The following is a 20,112-nucleotide window of genomic DNA, read 5'->3' as shown; positions in this document are numbered from 1 at the left end:
CAACTTTTCCGTATGAAATTAATCATAATTTTAGTTCATGCTTTTACTAACAAAGTAAACTCAATAATTTAGATTTGTTTTAATATGACCAATTATTGTAAGGCTGTAAAATCACGTATTTCATACTTCGTTCTGTCATATTTCAGTACATTATAAGTTATACAAATCTAAATACACTAGTTTCTAATATTATTACTTTCATTAGTCAACCCTTAACCAAAAGGAGGAACTATATATCGTATAATTGTAGGATAAAATCCGTAACTAATATTTATGCACGAACAACAATAAGTTTCGTAACTACACATACCTTAGCTGAATACGTTTGTAACTAGTTAAGAATAGAATTTAGTGTTTGGCCAAAATTCACCCAAATTAATGTATTAAGAATTAACTTACTTGAGCTCAGCGATTTGAAACCGAAATAATTGACTCCTTATGTAAAAAATTCTAAATTTAATTGTACTTCTTTACCTTCATTAAGCCACGGATTGAACTGTATAAATTTAAAACATTTCTTATTCATTTACCAGATTAGACGAGGGAATAGCCTATCATTGACAAAAAATTATCGAAGAGAAAACCAACTCATTTAGATAAGCTAATTGGCTAAGTTCAAGGTACAACATCAAGTTCAAAGAAATTACTTGCGGCAGGCAGATAGGTTATTGCTTCACATTAGGTATAAAATTTGTTTACTACATGACTTGTTTATAACTTAAATCAACTTCATAGCATTTGTTTAAGGAAACCATATTTAACATAGATTTTTCTGTATCATTCTAAGGGCAAAACGCCCGTGAAAATTTAAGTGGTAATTAAATGATTTCAACGGTTATTGCTAGCAAAATTGTGTACATATATCAGTTAAGACCTAGCTCTGAACCGTATTATTGTAAGATATGCGGGTCGTCACTGTACACTATATGGATCCGGATAAATAATAAGACGTTACAATTTAGAGTAACATTGCTCTAAGACCGCTCATAAAGGAACGGACGGGACACGGAGGTTTAAATGACGGTGTCTGGTGGTGGACTGATGGCTAGCCAACTTGGACCGTAGGTTGTAGGGTAGTGACGTCACAGGAGAGCAGCCTATGAGTATTCTTTATTCGTATCAGACCACATCGTATGATACATCGCCTGACAATACCTACTGCCAACATAACTGGTGCAGACATTAAATCTTGCTATAGGTACATTACCAACTTAGTATTTATCACACTCAATACACTACAATCCTCCCCCTTAAATACATAAGTCCCCTACAATTTTAGAAATTTATTAATTACAATTTTTTTAAACAATTCTCCAATTTTACATCAATTACAATGGATAGAAAATTTACATTATACTCTTTTATTTTTGTAAGTATAGATTATAGAGAACAAAATACAAACCCAATATAATCATTTAACACAAATCAAAACACTTCAATCAAAACCAATAAATCTGAATATAGCAATTAATAACACATTGATTGAACACGATTAACAAATCGATAATAATAATAATACCTAAACAATATTAATTGCATACAAGTCACAATCGGGTTGTATTTACAAGTCCATTTTGACTACAGGTTTACGATCCCTTAGTGGGTATCGTCTAACAGGTGTCATTTGTTTGGGTGAAACGCTGGAACTGTTATTGTTTACATTTGTACGTGGGCTGGGGCTTTGCCCCTGATCGTTTCTGTTATTTTTATGGTTTTGCGGAGAGGGGGGCAAGGTCGTTGCTAAAACTACTGGCGTCCTTGCACTCGCTCTGTCCCGCGACTGTATATCGACCGTTTCCTGCGTGTGCTCTGTTGCCACGCTTGCGTCTGGGGCTGTAGGCATTGTTGTCGAATCCGAAAATTCTGGACTACACTATAACCCTATCAACTGGTCGATATGTCGTTTCCACCTCATGCCCATATTTAGTTCAACTAAATACGTGACTGGTCCTAATCGGGCAACTACCACACCTGGTATCTACTTATTTCTACCTCTGTAATCTCTAGCTATGATTGGCTGTCCAATAGCTAATTGTCTAGTTTTACTACCCCTATAATACAATTGTTGTTTTTCTTGGTTATCTTACATTATTGATTTAACTTTTGGCCGAATCAAATCTAACCTAGATTTTAGCGATCTGCCCAACATTAATTGAGCTGGCGATAGAATGCACTGTATTTCTATAAGTGAACAGAAAATTACTCAAAGCTAATTCTAAATCCTTGGAATTATGAAGAGTTGTTTTCAGTTTATTTTTAATAGTTCTGACTGACCGTTCTGCGAAACCATTGGTTTCTGGGTGGTATGGTGGTGAAAATGTGTGTTTGATACCATTTGACATCAAAAATTCTTTAAACTCCTGACTAGTAAAAGGTGATCCGTTGTCGGACACTATGTGGTCTGCAATTCCATACCTACTAAATAATTCCCTTTATTTCACAATGGTATGAACAGCTGCCGTTGAAGCAACGGGCAACACCTCTGGCCACTTAGAGTACTCATCTTTTACCACCAAAAATAGCTTGGACTGAAAAGGTCCAAAAAAATCAATATGAATTCTAGACCAAACAAGTTCCGGAAAATTTCAATGATGCAGGAAAGCCTTGGGCGGTTTTGCTCGTTCCTCCAAACAGGCTGCACAGCTGTTAGCTAGTTGTTCTATGTCCCGGTCGATATTAGGCCACCATACATATGCACGGGCTAATGCCTTCATGCGAGCAATTCCTATATGTGAAGTATGCAATTCGTTCAGAAGGTTTATTCTGAACCTTTTAGGTATTGCCACCCTGTAACCCCACATCAGAATTCCTTGCTCCAAGGTTAATTCCGACTGTCTAATTTCAAATGGCTTTAGATCTGGTTCAGTTACAATAGGCCAACCTGATTCTACATAGGATATTACCTTTTTGATTTCACTATCTACCATTGATTCCTTTTTTATGTCTACACAGCTTAATGGTATGTCATTTTCAGCTAAACACTGCAAATAGGTACCTATGACATTAATATTAAGGTCATCATCCGAGATTTCATCTTTAATCTCACTATTCACAGGTAACTAGATAAACCATCGGCATTGCCATGATTTTGGGACTTAACATACATAATCTCATATTGGAAACCACTTAAAAACAAAGCGTATCGTTGTAACCTACTGGCTGCGAAAGCCGGTAACCCTTTCTTTGGTCCAAAAATAGCCACTAAAGGCTTATGATCAGTCTTTAACAAAAACTGTGTACCATATAAATATTGACTAAATTTCTTGACACCAAATACAATGCTTAATGCTTCCTTATCTATTTGTGAATAGTTTTTCTCAGCGCTATTTAACACTCTACTTGCAAATGATATAGGTCTTTCTGTACCGTCGTGTTGAATCTGACTCAAAACTGACGCAATGCCATATGGACTAGCATCACTGGCTACCACTAGTGGTAATGCAGGATCATAATGCGCTAAAACTTCAGCAGAGATTAACTTTTGTTTAATCTCTTGTAAGGCCTTCTTAAATACTAAATTAAATACAAAATTGGTTTCCTTTTTTAACAACTGATATATTGAAATCAAAATAGTGGATATCCTAAGAATGAACCGTGAATAATAATTAACAAGACCAAGGAAGGCTTTAAGCTGTGCCACATTTTGAGGTTCAGGTGCCTTGACAATTGCTTCAACCTTACTAGGTGCGGTATGCAACCCTTGTTTACTGATAACAAAACCTAAATATTCTAAACTGTCACAGAAAAATTTACATTTATTCTTGCTCACTGTGAACCCATTGTATTTAAGTCTTTGACACACTAGTCTAAGTCTTTGCATGTGTTCCTCATTGTTTTTACCTGTTACTAGAATTTCATCTAAAAATACATTCACCCCCGGGATACCTTGTAATGTTTGTTCTATTATTCTCTGGAAGATTCCCGGTGCTGAACAGATACCAAAACATAGGCGATTGTAAGGATACAATCCTTTGTGTGTGCTAATTGTACAATACTTTTGACTAGCTACATCTAGTTTAAGCTGCTGATAAGCTGAAGATAAATCTATTTTAGAGAATGTTGCTACATTTTGTAGGCTGGCAAATATTTCTTCAATTTTCGGTAACGGATGTCGGCCTACCTCCAAGAAAGGATTTACAGTTATTTTACAATCCCACAAATTTTTATTTTCCCATTAGCCTTAATAATGGGAGTACCCCCATTCACTGGTGGAATGACGTTCTCTTGTTCTAGTCTAGTCAGTTCGGCTTCTACCTTTTCTTTAATTGTAAAAGGTAACGTCCTAGGTTTAAATTATTTTGGTACTAGATTTTCTTTTAACTTTAATTTAACTGGTGCAACCTTGTAACATCCCAAATTATCCATAAATACATTTGGAAACTCATTGTACAGTAGTTCTACTTGTTTCTTGACAACGGACGGATTGACAGATGTTTGTTAGTTTACCTCTACAGGTGTGTTGTGGCTTCCACTGACAGGCGCGCATGCGTCTGCCGCACTGCCGCCTGCAGTTGGCACAACCCCCACCATGCTCGTGCGATCAGCTGACTGTACATTGTTTACATTACTGGGCACTCTCACTGTCAATTCTAATGCTTGCATCCAATCACGCCCTAACAAGGGATTAGCTCCATAAGCTACGATGTATAAAGCTAATTGTTTCTTTTTACCTTTATGTGGTACATTGACCATAACTTTACCTAAAGGTCTGATCTTTTCATGTGTATATGCACTTAATACTAAGCTAGTTGGATGCATGTTTACATTTCCTAACTTAGTCTTACAATCTTTTTCTGACATAACTGAAACACAAGCTCCACTATCGACTTCAAATACAATTTCCTTACTTTCCACTAATAAATGTATCGGTATTGGCTTAATTTTATTAATCTTTGTTTCTATTTTTTTAACCACAAATAGATTGGAAATGTCATACACATCATCATTGTCTTTAAGTTTCCAGTGGTTATTTGAACCTGAATCTGCTGATTCTTTACTTTCCTCTACATAGTGCTGCCTACCTTTAAAAACATGTTGCTTTTTATTGTTGTAAAACTGTTTCCCTTTAGCTGAAGGCTCATTACACCTATTTGTAAAAACATTTGGTTTGTTAACATATTTTTTCGATCTACAAAGTCTTTCAAGGTGTCCCTTCTTTTTACAATGATTACACGTGTACTCGCGAATCCGACATTGCGATGCTGTGAGTGATCCTCGCTTGCCACAAAAATAGCAGGTGATGTCTCCCAGCGCCTTCCCGCCGTCCGATGACCGTCTCGCTCCGCTGCTCGCCGCCTGTGTCCTTTTCGGTATCGACCCGCTGCTCTGCATCCGGTGAATACGTCCTCCTGTAGTTGTCATCTGGGCCGCCCTCTTTTCAGCAAATTTCATTGCAGTAGCTAGTTGCAGGGCTTTTTCATAAGTGAGGTTTTCCTCCCCGAGAATTCTTTTCTGTATCTGTTGGTCTCGCAGACCCGCGACTAATCTGTCCCTTAAGTAGTCCGACAATTTATCACCAAATTCACAATACTTAGATAACTGTTTTAAATGCACAATATATTCGCTAACCGTTTCATTATCAAATTGATCCCGCCTACTAAATTTAAATCTTTCCGTGATAAAAGAAGGCTTGGGATGCAGATGATTAGCTATAGTGTCCACAATTTCCTTGTACGACTTGTCAGACGGTGTGTCTGGTGTAATTAAGTCTTTCAGTAACGTATAGGTCCTTACACCTATAACTGTTAACAACGTGCTTAGTTTCTTTGAGTTGTCGAAATCATTACAATCAATAAAAAGCTCAAATCTCTCTATATAAGACTGCCACGATTCTTCCGCACTATCAAAATGACCCATAGACCCGATAGTTGCCATTTTGTCTTCTTGTACACTCCGTTATAACTGTTTAAAGTGTCCCCGGTAGAACTAATCGTCTAAAGGCATTAATTGTAACAATAAAAATCAGCTTGTGCGCTGCTTACACCAAGAATAGCTTATATTGATCGGCTTACTCGTACCTTACTACTCACGACCGTTGCAATGTCCGGAATGTCCTTGCACATTCGCGGTTATTTGCACGTGTTCATTACGCTTGTTGCCCTTTCGCACTGTATCACTATGTTCCACTGTTGCAGTTGTTTCCCTCGTCGCCACTGTAAGATATGCGGGTCGTCACTGTACACTATATGGGTCGAGATAAATAATAAGACGTTACATTTTAGAGTACCATTGCTCTAAGACCGCTCATAAAGGAACGGACGGGACACGGAAGTTTAAATGACGGTGTCTGGTGGTGGACTGATGGCTAGCCAGCTTGGACCGTTGGTTGTAGGGTAGTGACGTCACAGGAGAGCAGCCTATGAGCATTCTTTATTCGTATTAGACCACATCGTATGATACATCGCCTGACAATACCTACTGCTAACATAACTGGTGCAGACATTAAATATTGCTATGGGTACATTACCAACTTTGTATTTATCACACTCAATACACTACCATTATAAATTACTGACTCCTTTTCATGTTAAATAGTTTTGCCTTAAACTGCACTCCACCGAACCTCAGCGTGGTAGTTGTACCTGGTCACCATAAATCCCAGTAATGATAGACCTTGTTTTATAACAATAAGCACTTATATAAACTGCACTCCACCGAACCTCAGCGTGGTAGTTGTACCTGGTCACCATAAATCCCAGTAATGATAGACCTTGTTTTTATAACAATAAACACTTATATAAACTGCACTCCACCGAACCTCAGAGTGCTAGTAGTTGTTCCTGGCTACCATAAATCCCAGTAATGATAGACCTTGATTTATAACAATAAGCACTTATATAAACTGCACTCCACCGTACCTCAGAGTGGTAGTTGTTCCTGGTCCACCATAAATGACAGTAATGATAGACCTTGTTTTATAACAATAAGCACTTATAGAAACTGCACTCAACTGAACCTCAGAGTGCTTAGTAGTTCCTGGCTACCATAAATCCCAGTAATGATAGACCTTGTTTTATAACAATAAGCACTTATGTAAACTGCACTCAACTGAACCTCAGAGTGCTAGTAGTACCTGGCCACCATAAATCCCAGTAATGATAGACCTTGTTTTATAACAATAAGCACTTATGTAAACTGCACTCAACTGAACCTCAGAGTGCTAGTAGTTCCTGGCTACCATAAATCCCAGTAATGATAGACCTTGTTTTATAACAATAAGCACTTATGTAAACTGCACTCAACTGAACCTCAGAGTGCTAGTAGTACCTGGCCACCATAATTTACAGTAATGATAGACCTTTTTTATAACAATAAGCACTTATGTAAACTGCACTCAACTGAACCTCAGAGTGCTAGTAGTACCTGGCACCATAATTCACAGTAACTATAGATCCTTTTTTTTTAAATAAGCATTTATTTAAACTGCACCTAACAGAACCTCGGCGTACTAGTACCACCTGTCTACTATAATTCACAGTAATTTTAGATCTTTATCATCTGACTAATAAGCTCTTATTTAACTGCAACAGCTAAACCTCAGCACTCTAGCTGTACATTTGGCACCGTGGTTCACGATACTGTTTAGTCTTTTCCAAATAATAAGAGAGTACTTATTTAAACTGAAACCACCCAAACCCTAAAACGTTTTATTCTTTGTAAATGAAAAATAATATTCATTCTGATTCATACTGATATTTAACATAAACAATTGATATGATATTCTTTAACTTTTTAAAACTTAACAAATCAACTAAAGTTGTCCCAAATGATGAAGGTTTCAATAAATACGTCATACCGAAGACTATATTTTTATTTTGAAGTACGTTTAGTATATCTATGTCTATAGTAGACCTGAATACATTTATTGCATTTGTGCTGAGACTTCTGCACATTAGATAACCATTATGGACGTGTAATGTACTTTTGGTACGAACTGTACGAACTAATGTAAGGGAAAATGAAATAAATTATACTGATATTTTTTATTATTAACGGAAATACACTACTACTAGGATTGAGTGAAACCTGAACTAAACGAAATTGAACCTAGACCAAAAATAAATTTTTGCCTAATGTAACCTTGACTAAGTGAAACCGTATGACAACAATTTACTATTGAACATATCGTCATAGTTAATGTGGTTAGGCGTAGTTTTGTATTATTTACGAGTAAAAACTAGAATATTATGACGACAGCACTTACTGCCTGCTCCGATAACGCTCATTACTTGTATCTTGGTCCAATCCCAAAAGAAAACCAACCTCTTAATTAAGTAAAATTTGGGCAAAATTGTCCTAAATTTCCACTTGCAAAAAAAAACCAACATAACCTGACTTACTATATTTCCTACGTATAACACAAAGAAATTAAGTACCAACTAACTTAAGAGTTAGAGCCCTTTTATGCATGCGTTTTTGTACGGACGTTAAAAAACGGACCGTAAATTTTGTAACGTGCGTTTCAGTTTTATATCGTGCGTCTTGAATTTTCTGTCGTGCGTATGCAAAAGATTGATGGTGGGGGTAGCAGTGCTACCACAATAATATTATTGTAGTGTCATGGACCCTGTTGTGTTGTACGCTGCTTACAGGCACTTTGTAAATAAAAAACGTAAAAGAAGATGCTCTGCCCACCCTATAAACAATGCCAGATACTCGGATGGTGGAAATAGGAATTTGTATGGACTACTACGTGAACACGATGATAAATTCTTTAACTATTTGAGAATGTCGATCAGTTCATTTGACGAACTAGTTGTCAAGTTTAAGGAAACCAATGAAATTCGGCCGGAACTGATGCGTGGACTCGCATTTTCAGTAGAGGAAATGCTCACAATCTCTCTGAGGTAAGGTTATGTTTATGTATGTATACTGTTAACCGTCCAACTGGCATTTGACGACTAGTTTGTCCATGCTAAAAACCATATAATAGCTATATATTTTAAAAACTAAAATACATTTTTTACACTATAGCAATTTCAGAATTTTGAATTTCCTCATACAACCATCTTTCTTAGGTTCATCCCATCCTTTTTTACTTTATCTCAACTCACAACTTTGTATTTAACTTATCACAAATATATTTAAAAAATTATTTTAATTTTTTTACATAAACGTGTTCTATCCTTTATTATGAGCAAAATAAAACCAAATACAGGTTAATTTACCATTAAAAACAGATTTTTTTTTAATTTGATAAAAAATATTCTTCAAAATTCCGAAAACGGCCTGCCAGTTGGTGTCAAAATGGTGTGCCAGGTGTTGGGTTAAGTAAACTGTTTATGTATTATTTTATAGAGATTTAAGGTGGCAATAATTAATAAAATTACTATTTTTATTCTCTTATTTAATAGGACTTTCAATGTTCCGGGTGCAATTCTCCAGACCCTGTGCAATGGGTGCAGTCTGCGAAGACGACGACAGAGTAAACTGGGGTCCATTATTCATTTCACTGAAAGTATTTCCACTGTGGGAAGATTTTGAGTTGTGTGATGCTTGTGGAGCAACTTACATGTTGCAGTATTTTCTTTAGGAGTGTGGTCTTAGAAATTAGAGCAAAAGATAGAACATAGTTGTGACCACTGGTTTTTCTTCAGTACTCGGTCCTTGTAAGTCTCCGAAGAAGAATTCCAAATCGCTTCTCTCTTCTTAACTTCATCAATTCATAACTCTGTATTAATTCCCTCCATTATACACTAAACTACGCGCAACATAAGACAACGTAGTCAGACAAGACAAAGTGACAGCCTGGCAGAACTACCACAGTGCAGACAACACGAGTGCAGGCGGTTGGCTGCACTGCGGCTTGGAGTGGGGAACGCGCGTTTGACGTGCGTCTGCATAAATGCGGCCATATACTACCCTGTACTTTGAGCAAACGTCTGTCCCTGCGTTTGACGTCCGTTTCTAAAACACTGCGACATGTTTTAGAAACGGAAGTCAAACGCAAGAGCTGTAAAAACGGACGACAGTGCATAAAGTCTCTCATATGGTCCAATGTATTTAAAAACGTGGGGTTTTTTAACGTCCGTACAAAAACGCATGCATAAAAGGGCTCTTAAAAGGGTAAAATTTATCACTATATAGTTACTCAAACTGTCTACATATTCTAATTATGTATTACATTATTGTAATAATTAAATATATAACAAGAATTATTCGTTTCAGAGCGAATTCGCGAAAAACATTAGTTATGTTCTATTATTTATTATCAGTTGATCATATATTTCAATTATCAGCTGTATCGATAGTAAAGTAACTGATTTTCAATTTCACTGAAGCTTTATATGTATTTCAAAAATGCATAGAAATATTAATTTTAGGATTTTCAACCTAAGGGCGTTAAACTTTACCTGAGGAGACCAAGGAATAGCAAGAGGAAATAACCCCGAGGCTAATAGCACGTGATAACCAATACTCTGGAATTGCTCAGTGCGTAATTTGGTGAGCTTCCAACTAACAATTGCCAGTCTCTTGCCATGAAGGAGAGGAGCAAACAAAATGCAAAGTAATATTTTAAAAGATCCAAGGTAATCGTTAATGTCTCGTTGTAATTTTAAACATGACAAAATTAGAAATTACCTGCTTTTATAGCAAACTGTTTTCTCTAAAACGTCTTCTGATCATCAAATTTTATAAATGTTTTAGTAAGATGTGTACATATAGGTTCGGCCACTTTTAATATACGGCACGATACTTGTTTATATACTGCTAAGTACATACTGTTAGCTTCTTATACGCTAGTTTCGTTATATCCTCAACAATATGCCATATACATAAGTTAATGCGAGAGACTGTAATGAAAACATAACAGATTCTTTAGTTGGATAGAATCAGAACGATGTATTTTAGACAATGGTAACCTGGTACCAACAACCAAACGTGTGAATTGGGGTTTGTGAATATTAAAGTACATCTTACCAGCCATAGTGCAGTTTGTAAGTGCTATTCAAGAAATCCCCTTCAGGGGATATACACATTAAGGAATACTATTAACATACATGAGTGCTATAATTGTCTGGGGACCAAAAAAAACTTGCGCTCCATCAGAGAATAATTTTTTATTCTTGAACTTAAAAACAGGGTCGTCTGTAGCCACAAGTGCAAAACATATACATTCAAAACTTAATTGGTTCCGGATCATTTTTTGGGAAGAGGCAGCATAATTTATATTTAAGTAATACAATTTATTGATATTTATGATACTACATTAAAAAACAATGTCTCTTGTCATACAAGATTTATTTTAGAATAAGGTACAATGAATTGAGAAAGGAAATGGCAAATAAAATAAATAAATAAAATACATTAAATAAACCCATTTTTATGTATAGATATAAATTTCCATTAGAATATTTTCTAACAAACATGTGGCTATGAAGTAAAAAAATCCTTACATATGTCTCTAATATTAAATAACAAAATCATGAATATGGCAAACATATTTGCTAGCACAACGTACAGAAAAAACATATTATTATATGATTTTATTGCCCCAAAATCTAGTTGTGGCAAACAGAAAAGTTTTGTACTAAATAAACGAGTAAGATATGTACATAAAATAAATTACTAACATTCAGGTAGAAACGAATCGCAGCAATCTTTATGTATATGCAGCACAGACGACAGCTTCCCGGAAATAGTCTGGAGGTGAAGTGAAAAAGTAATACGTTTCACGAAGTGTAGTCAATGTTTGGAAACTGCTACAAGAGGTCATTGTCCTCTGATCTTCTCCAGCTGATTATATTACCAAAAATAGTTAAATATAGTACTGTTTTATATATTCAAGTCACAAAATCAGGATATTGAAAATGTAATACTACTAATAAAATGTATAACCTCGATATTAATTTAAAATTCTATTGTAAGAAAATGTATTTTTAAGTTTATTGGAACTTCATTGCGGAATTTCTTACTTGAAGCGGGTATTTACTGAGCAATCAAACTCCAAAATATATTTGGTTTAGAACATCAAAGTGTGAGTTTTACAAAATAAGTCGTCGTTCAATAAACCAGACAACAGCCCCCTTCTCAGGTTAGCTTGCAGGTGGCGGCCATGAGGATTATTTATTGTCCAAACGAGGCTGTATCAGGTGATGAATATTCCCTTCTAGTTAATGAGAATCGTGAGTGGACACCACCTGAAACATCTTTTAAGTATTTTTATTTTTTTGTCAAAAATATAATTTGTGAAATATGTTATAATTAATAATATTAGTATTTAGCCATATTTTGAGTTTTTCTACAATGTTTTATTTATAACAGCATGGCCCCTGATGTAAAATTATTTAGCAAATTGTCTATGTGATTTGGCTTCAGAAGATTATTGGTGATTAAAGGATAGAATAAACATTCAAACATCAAGAGGTGATGGAAAATACAATACCTCCATAAATATTAAATTAAAAAATATTACTTGAATGAATAAAAAATGCAGTTGTAATTTTCAGAACTAACCATTCTCTGTAGACTTGAGGTTGTCATTACAAAGAGTAACTTTGTTCGAATAAAATGGTAATATGCTTGTCTTTTAGGATGTAGAAGACAATAACCACAATACTCTACGTTTTGCTGAACCCTGCAACAAATCTGGCTATGTCCTAGCATTGTTTGAAAACTCTCAGTTTTCTCAATCTATTATACACAATGACAAAGGTTTAAATGCAGGCAAAAATCCATTTCTGTAATGTTTACTGTAATATTCTCAACATTTTACTCTTTCTTTTGTGGTTTCTTTTCATTTATTTTAGGTTTTAATAATAGTAACAAATAACATTAACAAGCTTGATGCTAAGAAAATAAACACACAAAAGTTAATAAATATATAATACCACTAACTTTGGTAATCAGCTTCTATATTTTGATAAATATTTAAAATGCATTACAACTTTGAGTAGTATATTAATCAAACGAACAGCATTATCAAAATCAACAGTATGCCAAAATGTAATCTGTCAAAAATTCAAGTTTAAAAGTCTAAATTAATAAAGTCTTTTAAACATTGCATATTTGATATAGCAACACTAATATTATATAAATGTCCAATATATATATATATATATATATATATATATATATATATATATATATATATGTGTGTGTGTGTGTGTGTGTGTGTGTGTGTGTGTGTGTGTGTGTGTGTGTGTGTGTGTGTGTGTGTGTGTGTGTGTGTGTGTGTGTGTGTGTGTGTGTGTGTGTGTGTGTGTGTGTGTGTGTGTGTGTGTGTGTGTGTGTGTCTTAAAAGGTACAGTAATCGTCTTTTCTTATTTACTTTATAGATCAAGATAAGCTCACTAATGTTGCACAGCTATATCTTAATAACACAATTTTAAAATTAAGTAGCCATTGCTTTTCAGAGCAGCTGTACATAATTACATTTACGTGAACATATAATACCGGTTATATAATTGTCATAATGACATATAATTAACGTGCACTGTTGACCACCTGCTAGGAATCATTTTGCTTCACGTTTTCACTATTCATAAATCTTAAGACGGTTGGTGAACGTCTTTTACAGTTGAACTTATATTCAAATCTATTTAGTTAAAGTATCAACTTAAAACAAGTTTCTATAGCAAATATATTCTTTTTTATGTATTTATTATATTATAAAATACATCATATGTGTATTAAATATACTTACAAACTAATATTTCAAATGTAAATACACAATAAAAAGGTACTATATTTTTTAATTTTATTGCTTGCATTTTGCAGAATTTTTTAATAATATTAAGTGTAAGCAATATTAGATTTTTTTAAATTTAATAATCCTGAAACAATTTTTAATTTCACATAGTTTACAAATCATATTAAATGTATATTAAAATTTTACAGGCCATCAGAAAATTCAGAAAATTATCTAGACATATGTTATAGATAAAAATGACACTTAATTTCTAAATGGAACTGTTTTCACTAACATAGCAATAGAGCTACTAATTTTGTATTAACATGTTTTGATTTTGTTTCAGGTTATCGGCAAGAGGTAGCAGCTATCCCATAATGGCAGTGAGATGAATCTTCCGGCCAATGCCCGTGTTACATTTCGGCCGTGGCTACTGCTATTGGTTAGTCTGCGTGTATGGGCGGAGCCTAGCCCCACGTGCCCAAAATTGTCTGTCAATCCGAGATGTCCCTGCTATAATTTTGAAAATGGAATCTTCTTGGAGTGCCCTGGACCGACGAAAGAAACTATTCAACAAGTCCTTCAGCTTATCAGCAGTCCCATCCAATCTCTTAGTATCTATGACTTGGACAAGTCGGTGACGGTCTTGTCAGGCGACTTCTTCCCGACGTTTACTAAAATCATCCAACTACAGATTTCCCAAAGTAGCTTAAAGATATTACAGGAAGACGCTTTTTCGTCGATTAAAGTAAGTCTTGAATCATTAGGTATAGTATCCGGCAAACTAGAACAGATACCACAAAAAGCATTAACAGGATTAACAGTTTTGAGGTCATTGGACTTAGAATCAAACGAGATCACAGATCTCCCGAGTTATAGCTTTTATGGTTTACATTTGACAAAAGTTACAATCAAAGGAAACATGTTGCAGCGGACATCAGAATACGCTTTTGCGGGCCTTGAAGGTACGTTAACAGAATTAGATTTGTCAGAAAACAAATTGAACTTCTTCCCGATGGCTTCTTTAAGAAGATTAGAACATTTAAGAACATTAAGATTAGCATGGAACGAAATCGGATCCATTCCTGATGACGGATATTCAAAACTGCAGGGTCTGACATTTTTAGATCTCAGTTCAAATAACTTTGAAACCATTACCAGTGATGCCTTCCGTCCATTACCATCATTAAAAACTCTGTCGCTTTACTACAATGGCATTGAGACTATCGACAAAGAAGCCTTTGTAGCTTTACAGAGCCTTGAGTCGATCGATCTCAGTCACAATAGAGTAGTATTTCTTGACGCGGTCACTTTCAAGGCAAACAAAAGACTACGAACAATAGACTTGAGCCACAATCATATACATTACATTAACGGGGTATTTGAAAATTTGCCAGATCTCAGAGAATTATTTTTATCAGAAAATAATATACTAGAAGTTCCAAAAGACGCTTTTACTAATTCAGTGATGCTAACGGTTATATATTTGCAGCAAAATGCTGTCAGAAGGATAGATGAGGAAGCTCTGACGTCACTAACGTCATTGACTCAACTGTTTTTAAGTGAGAATTTTATTGAGTACTTCCCATGTAATCTGTTAAACGGAAGTACTCAACTGTTTTCGTTAAGCCTGGATGGTAATTGGATTCAAGGTCTGCAGCCGGGGACGTTTCAAAGGGTGAATGAGCTCAAAGAACTTCGTCTTCAGAATAATCGGATTACCAAAATAGAAAGAGGAGTTTTCGAACCGCTACCAAATCTATTAGAGCTCCATCTACACAATAACCTCATAACGACTATTGACTCCGGAGCTTTTCACAGCCTTCAAAGTCTTCAACACGTTAATTTACAAGGCAATCTATTAACATCGCTGGGGGACGTGTTTTTACACGAGTCCCCATCCCTTGTGTCGATTCAACTCGACTCAAACGGACTGACCTCTCTCCACAACGACTCACTGCGAGGCCAGTCGAGCGTTCAGATCATGTGGCTCGGTCATAACAAGCTCATCAGACTGGATCGTGCTCTCTTCAGAGATCTATTGCTGATTCAGCGTGTATACCTCACGAACAACAGTATTTCGCAGGTGGAGGATGGAACATTTGCACCTATGCAAGCGCTCATGTTTTTAGATTTAAGTGTTAATAAACTAAAGCGCATTTCAGTTAAGACATTTGCAGATCTTCATGAGCTAGAAGAATTATATCTGTGGAGTAATGGAATAAGACATATCGAAGCTAAAGCCTTAACGTCACTGAAGAAGTTGAGAATCCTAGATTTATCCGACAATGAAATTATAGTTCTGCATGACAACATATTTCAAGAAGGTCTACCTATACGTCTTTTGAATCTACAAAATTGCTCTATTTCCAAAATTGACAAAGGTGCTTTTAGTGGTCTCAACAATCTTAATGAACTAAATTTAGATAACAATCGTTTGGATGCAGCATCACTTATGTATTTAAACATTCCAGGGTTAAGAGTCTTTAAAGCGTCCGGTAACAATCTATCAGATATTAATGTCAACACGCTTCGAGGGTTGCCTTTGCTGCAGTATTTAAGTATGGACGAAAATAGCATTTCTTCATTACCATGGAACGTTTTCGGATTCAATAGTGATCTGGTGCGTTTATCACTTGTTGGTAACCTACTAACTAAATTGCCTGTGAATATTTTTAAACATCTCAAAAATCTTCGTGAATTGCGCTTGAGTAACAATAGGATTGACGCTTTTCCGTATGCAGCCATAAATGAAACAGTTGGCTTAGAAGTTTTGGTGCTTTCCAGTAATAAATTAGCTAGTATTGACGTATCAAAGCTGTCTGGATTATATAAAATAAGAGATATTCAACTACAAGACAACGTTATAAGTTCTCTTTCTGGGTTCGCCTCAGCTAACTGGAGCCATCTATTTTCTTTTGATTTAAGCAAAAACCTGTTGTCAGCTCTTCCAGCGAACTTTCTTCACTTTGGAGCAACAGTCAGAAGACTGGACCTTTCACAGAATAGATTTCGCCAAATTCCTACGACTGCACTGTCTGAACAGAATTTAAGGTCACTAAGTTGGTTGAATTTAACGCTTAACCCGTTAATACAAGTACACGATCTGTCATCGCTTCGGCTTTACCCTTCTCTTGAAGAAGTACATATCAGTGGAACCAACCTAACCATTGTGACTAGCAAAGACTTCGAGGCCTTCCCCTCTCTACTACATTTGTACTTGAGTAAAAACCGCATATCAAGGGTGTCCCCAGGTGCTTTCAAATCCCTTCCAAATCTTATCACCCTCGATATTGGAATAAATGAATTAGAGCTAATTCCCCAAGAACGTTTACAGGGATTGACTCATCTTAGACTTTTGAATCTCAGCCATAACCGATTAAAGGATTTAGAAGAATTCCCAAATGACTTAAGGTCACTTCAGATGTTAGATCTTTCGTTCAACCAAGTGACGAGAATCGCCAAAGGAACATTTAGGCACTTAGAAAGTTTAGCGGAACTTCACATATATGGAAATTGGATTTCATCTGTGGCTGGAGATTCGTTTAAACCACTAAAAAAACTGAGATTATTAGATCTCAGCAGGAACTATCTAGAAAACTTGCCCCTTAACGCCTTCCGTCCATTGGAAACTCAGATCCGAAGTTTAAGAACAGAAGGTATGTGTGAAAGAAATATTTAACAATTTTAGATATTAATTTTTCTATTAAAACTAAACTTATATGTATGTAATTCATGAGATATACTTTCACATCAACAGAAATTTTAAGGGAGTAGAATAAAACTATGAATATAATTTCATAAGACATGCCACTAAGTTATATTTGGAAATATATGGATTTATAAATTAAAACATATGAATAAATGCTAATAAAGTTACGTATTTGTCTAAATTTTCACTTAAATTAATCAATATTCATCTTTTAATAGTACTTGGTTTATTAATACTAAAACAAAGAAGCACTTGTTTACTTGCGATTTATTTGTTTTATAATATTGTGTTTATTTCACACGTGTTTTTAGATATTTAGACACATTTGCAGAAAAAAATTAATAAATTGTTTATTTACGATCTAAATTGATTTTAGTGAAACACCGACAGCTACAAATAGACTGCAACAAATATAAATTTTGAAAAAATATTTACCAAGTTAAATTGTACAATCATTTATGGTAAATTTCATTATCAGTAAGAAAATATATGCTTTCAATAAATAATGTTTGTTAAAACCCAGGCAAAATTATATGAATTTCCAATTGTAATTACGAAATATTGTTAATAAATAACGAATTTCTCGCACTTGAAAATTATAAGAAACTTTATAAAGGTGGCTAGTTTCATATTATGCAACAAAACAACCAAACATTAAAGAAATACTACAGTGTTAAACACACAATATATAAAACTCAGCATATTAACACTGTAATATCATTGATGTAATATCGTTGCAACAAAAATGTTACTATGTTCTATGATACTACCAGTAAGGTGCTGAACACCATTCATCTGTTCTACAAAGGTTTTTATAAGATGTTGTAACCTTTCTAGTGACGTAATGCTGGAATTGTAAGTGCTAACCTCTCTTACTACAATAAGAGATTCTGGATACCTAACTGCGTATCCTGCGAAGACCATATAATTACAATATTGCCAATATTTGAAATGAAAATAAGACTAAACGTAAGTTGTTAATAAACAAATCATTTCAGTTAATAATATGTCTTAATTTAGAGAAATTCATTATACCGATCGTTGAGTCAACAATCCCTCTGGAAAATATTCCTTAGACTGAGGGTCATTGGACCAATGATCTCTTTTATAAGTATATCTATGTTAGTTTACACAACTGGTTTATTGTCTTAAGGGGACTTTCAACCAAAATTTTTGTAAAAATTTGAATTCTTTTTTATTATTGTAAGTTATTGTTTAGTTTCTCCCCTTTACAAATACATAACTCTTTTTGTGGACAATTAGGTATAACTAACTATTTAAAAAAAAAAAAAAAAAAAAAAACTCTGAACGCTTGCACACAGTTTTAGAAGGCCGCCCGCAACAGTTTCAGCCATCTGTCTTTTCATATACATTTCAAATGAAAAGACTTAGTATTTAGTTTTATGGGTTGGCAACATTGATCAATGAACAAACTTTAGCTTAGCCACCTGCATCTGTGTTGTGTTTGTTTATTGCCTTGTGTGGAGGTTAGGAGATTTGTTTTGTATTCTGTTCGTCTGTTGTGTTTTGATATTCATAATGGGTAATAAACAGAAAGTTGATTCAAGAAGAAAGTGTTACAAGAAGAAGTTTGTTCAACGAATATTGTGCATACTAGTGATAAAAGTCCTACACAGTCTGATAATATTACAACGCCAAACCTCGATAATAATGAGCCTTCAACAAGTGGTGTTTCTTTGACTCCTAGGCCTACCGTGGCAAGTGAAGTAGGCGTAGAACATAAGGACTCAAGCCGTAAAGGTAAAGTTAAAGGCAATGTTTCATACTATGAACAGCATTCACAAAATATGGTGTATGACATTTTGGACATTTATAAGTTTTTTGAAAACATAAAGGAACTTGCAGTTTGTAAGTTTTGTAAACATAACGTAACATTTCAAAGAGATGTTGTTGAGGGTTTAGCTGTAAAATTAAAAGTGAAATGTTCTAACTGTGATGAAAATGTTACTTTTGAGAACTGTCATAAGATTGAAGATCACTCTACTGGAAGTAAGCAAACATTTTATGATGTAAATCTTAGACTCGTAAATGGCCTAAGATTTGTTGGAAAGGGTCAAACAGCAGGTGAAATCATTTGCGGTATGTTGAACGTTCCTGCTCCTCCTAAAAACTACAGAAAACTTGAAGATACATTTCTTAGGACTATTGAGGACCTTAGTAGGGAAAGCATGAAGAAATCTGTGGAAGAAGTTGTTGCTATAAACAACAATAGTGATCTGTGCGTGGCGGTTGACGATTCGTGGCAAAAACGGGGACAAGTATCATTGAACGGAGTTTTGCCGGTGACGTCAGTTGATACTGGAAAGGTACTGGATGTATCTGTAATGTTTAAGTTTTGTGTTTGTCCGGAGAAAAAGTAAAACATTCATAAAGATAGTTGTACGGTCAACTATCGAGGAACAAGTGGGGGAATTGAAGTGCCCGGCGCTGTTGAGGTTTTCAGTAGGTCTCAGCAAATTTACGGTGTACGGTACCTGGAAAACTTGGGGGATGGGGACTCTAAAGGCTTTGCAGCTATAAAGAAGAAACATATTTATGGAGAAGAAGTAGAGGTAAGCTAGTTAGAGTGTATAGGCCATGTAGAAAAAAGAATGGGAACCAGGTTGTTAAATATGAAAAATCTGAGAAAAGAGCTAACAGATGGGAAAACTTTAGGCGGAAAAAATAGACTAACTGGGGTAGCAATAAAGAAACTGAAGAAGTTTTATGGCTAGGCTATACGACGAAACTGCAACAGCGTAGCGGTTAT

General features: G+C 35.1%; 1 protein-coding gene across 1 annotated transcript in view; it reads left to right on the top strand.

Moving 5' to 3' along the window:
- Positions 1-13,971: 13,971 nt before the first annotated feature.
- The window catches only part of LOC124369867 (protein artichoke), a 36,192-nt gene continuing 30,051 nt past the window's right edge, over positions 13,972-20,112 (top strand). Inside the window, exon 1 of the mRNA XM_046827999.1 lies at positions 13,972-17,289. Coding sequence (XP_046683955.1) covers positions 14,019-17,289 — 3,271 coding nt within the window. The 5' untranslated portion in view covers positions 13,972-14,018. The remainder of the gene's footprint in view (positions 17,290-20,112) is intronic.

Source organism: Homalodisca vitripennis, chromosome X (assembly GCF_021130785.1).
Source record: "Homalodisca vitripennis isolate AUS2020 chromosome X, UT_GWSS_2.1, whole genome shotgun sequence".
Classification (NCBI taxonomy): domain Eukaryota; kingdom Metazoa; phylum Arthropoda; class Insecta; order Hemiptera; family Cicadellidae; genus Homalodisca; species Homalodisca vitripennis.
This window is presented reverse-complemented; position numbering and strand designations above follow the sequence as displayed.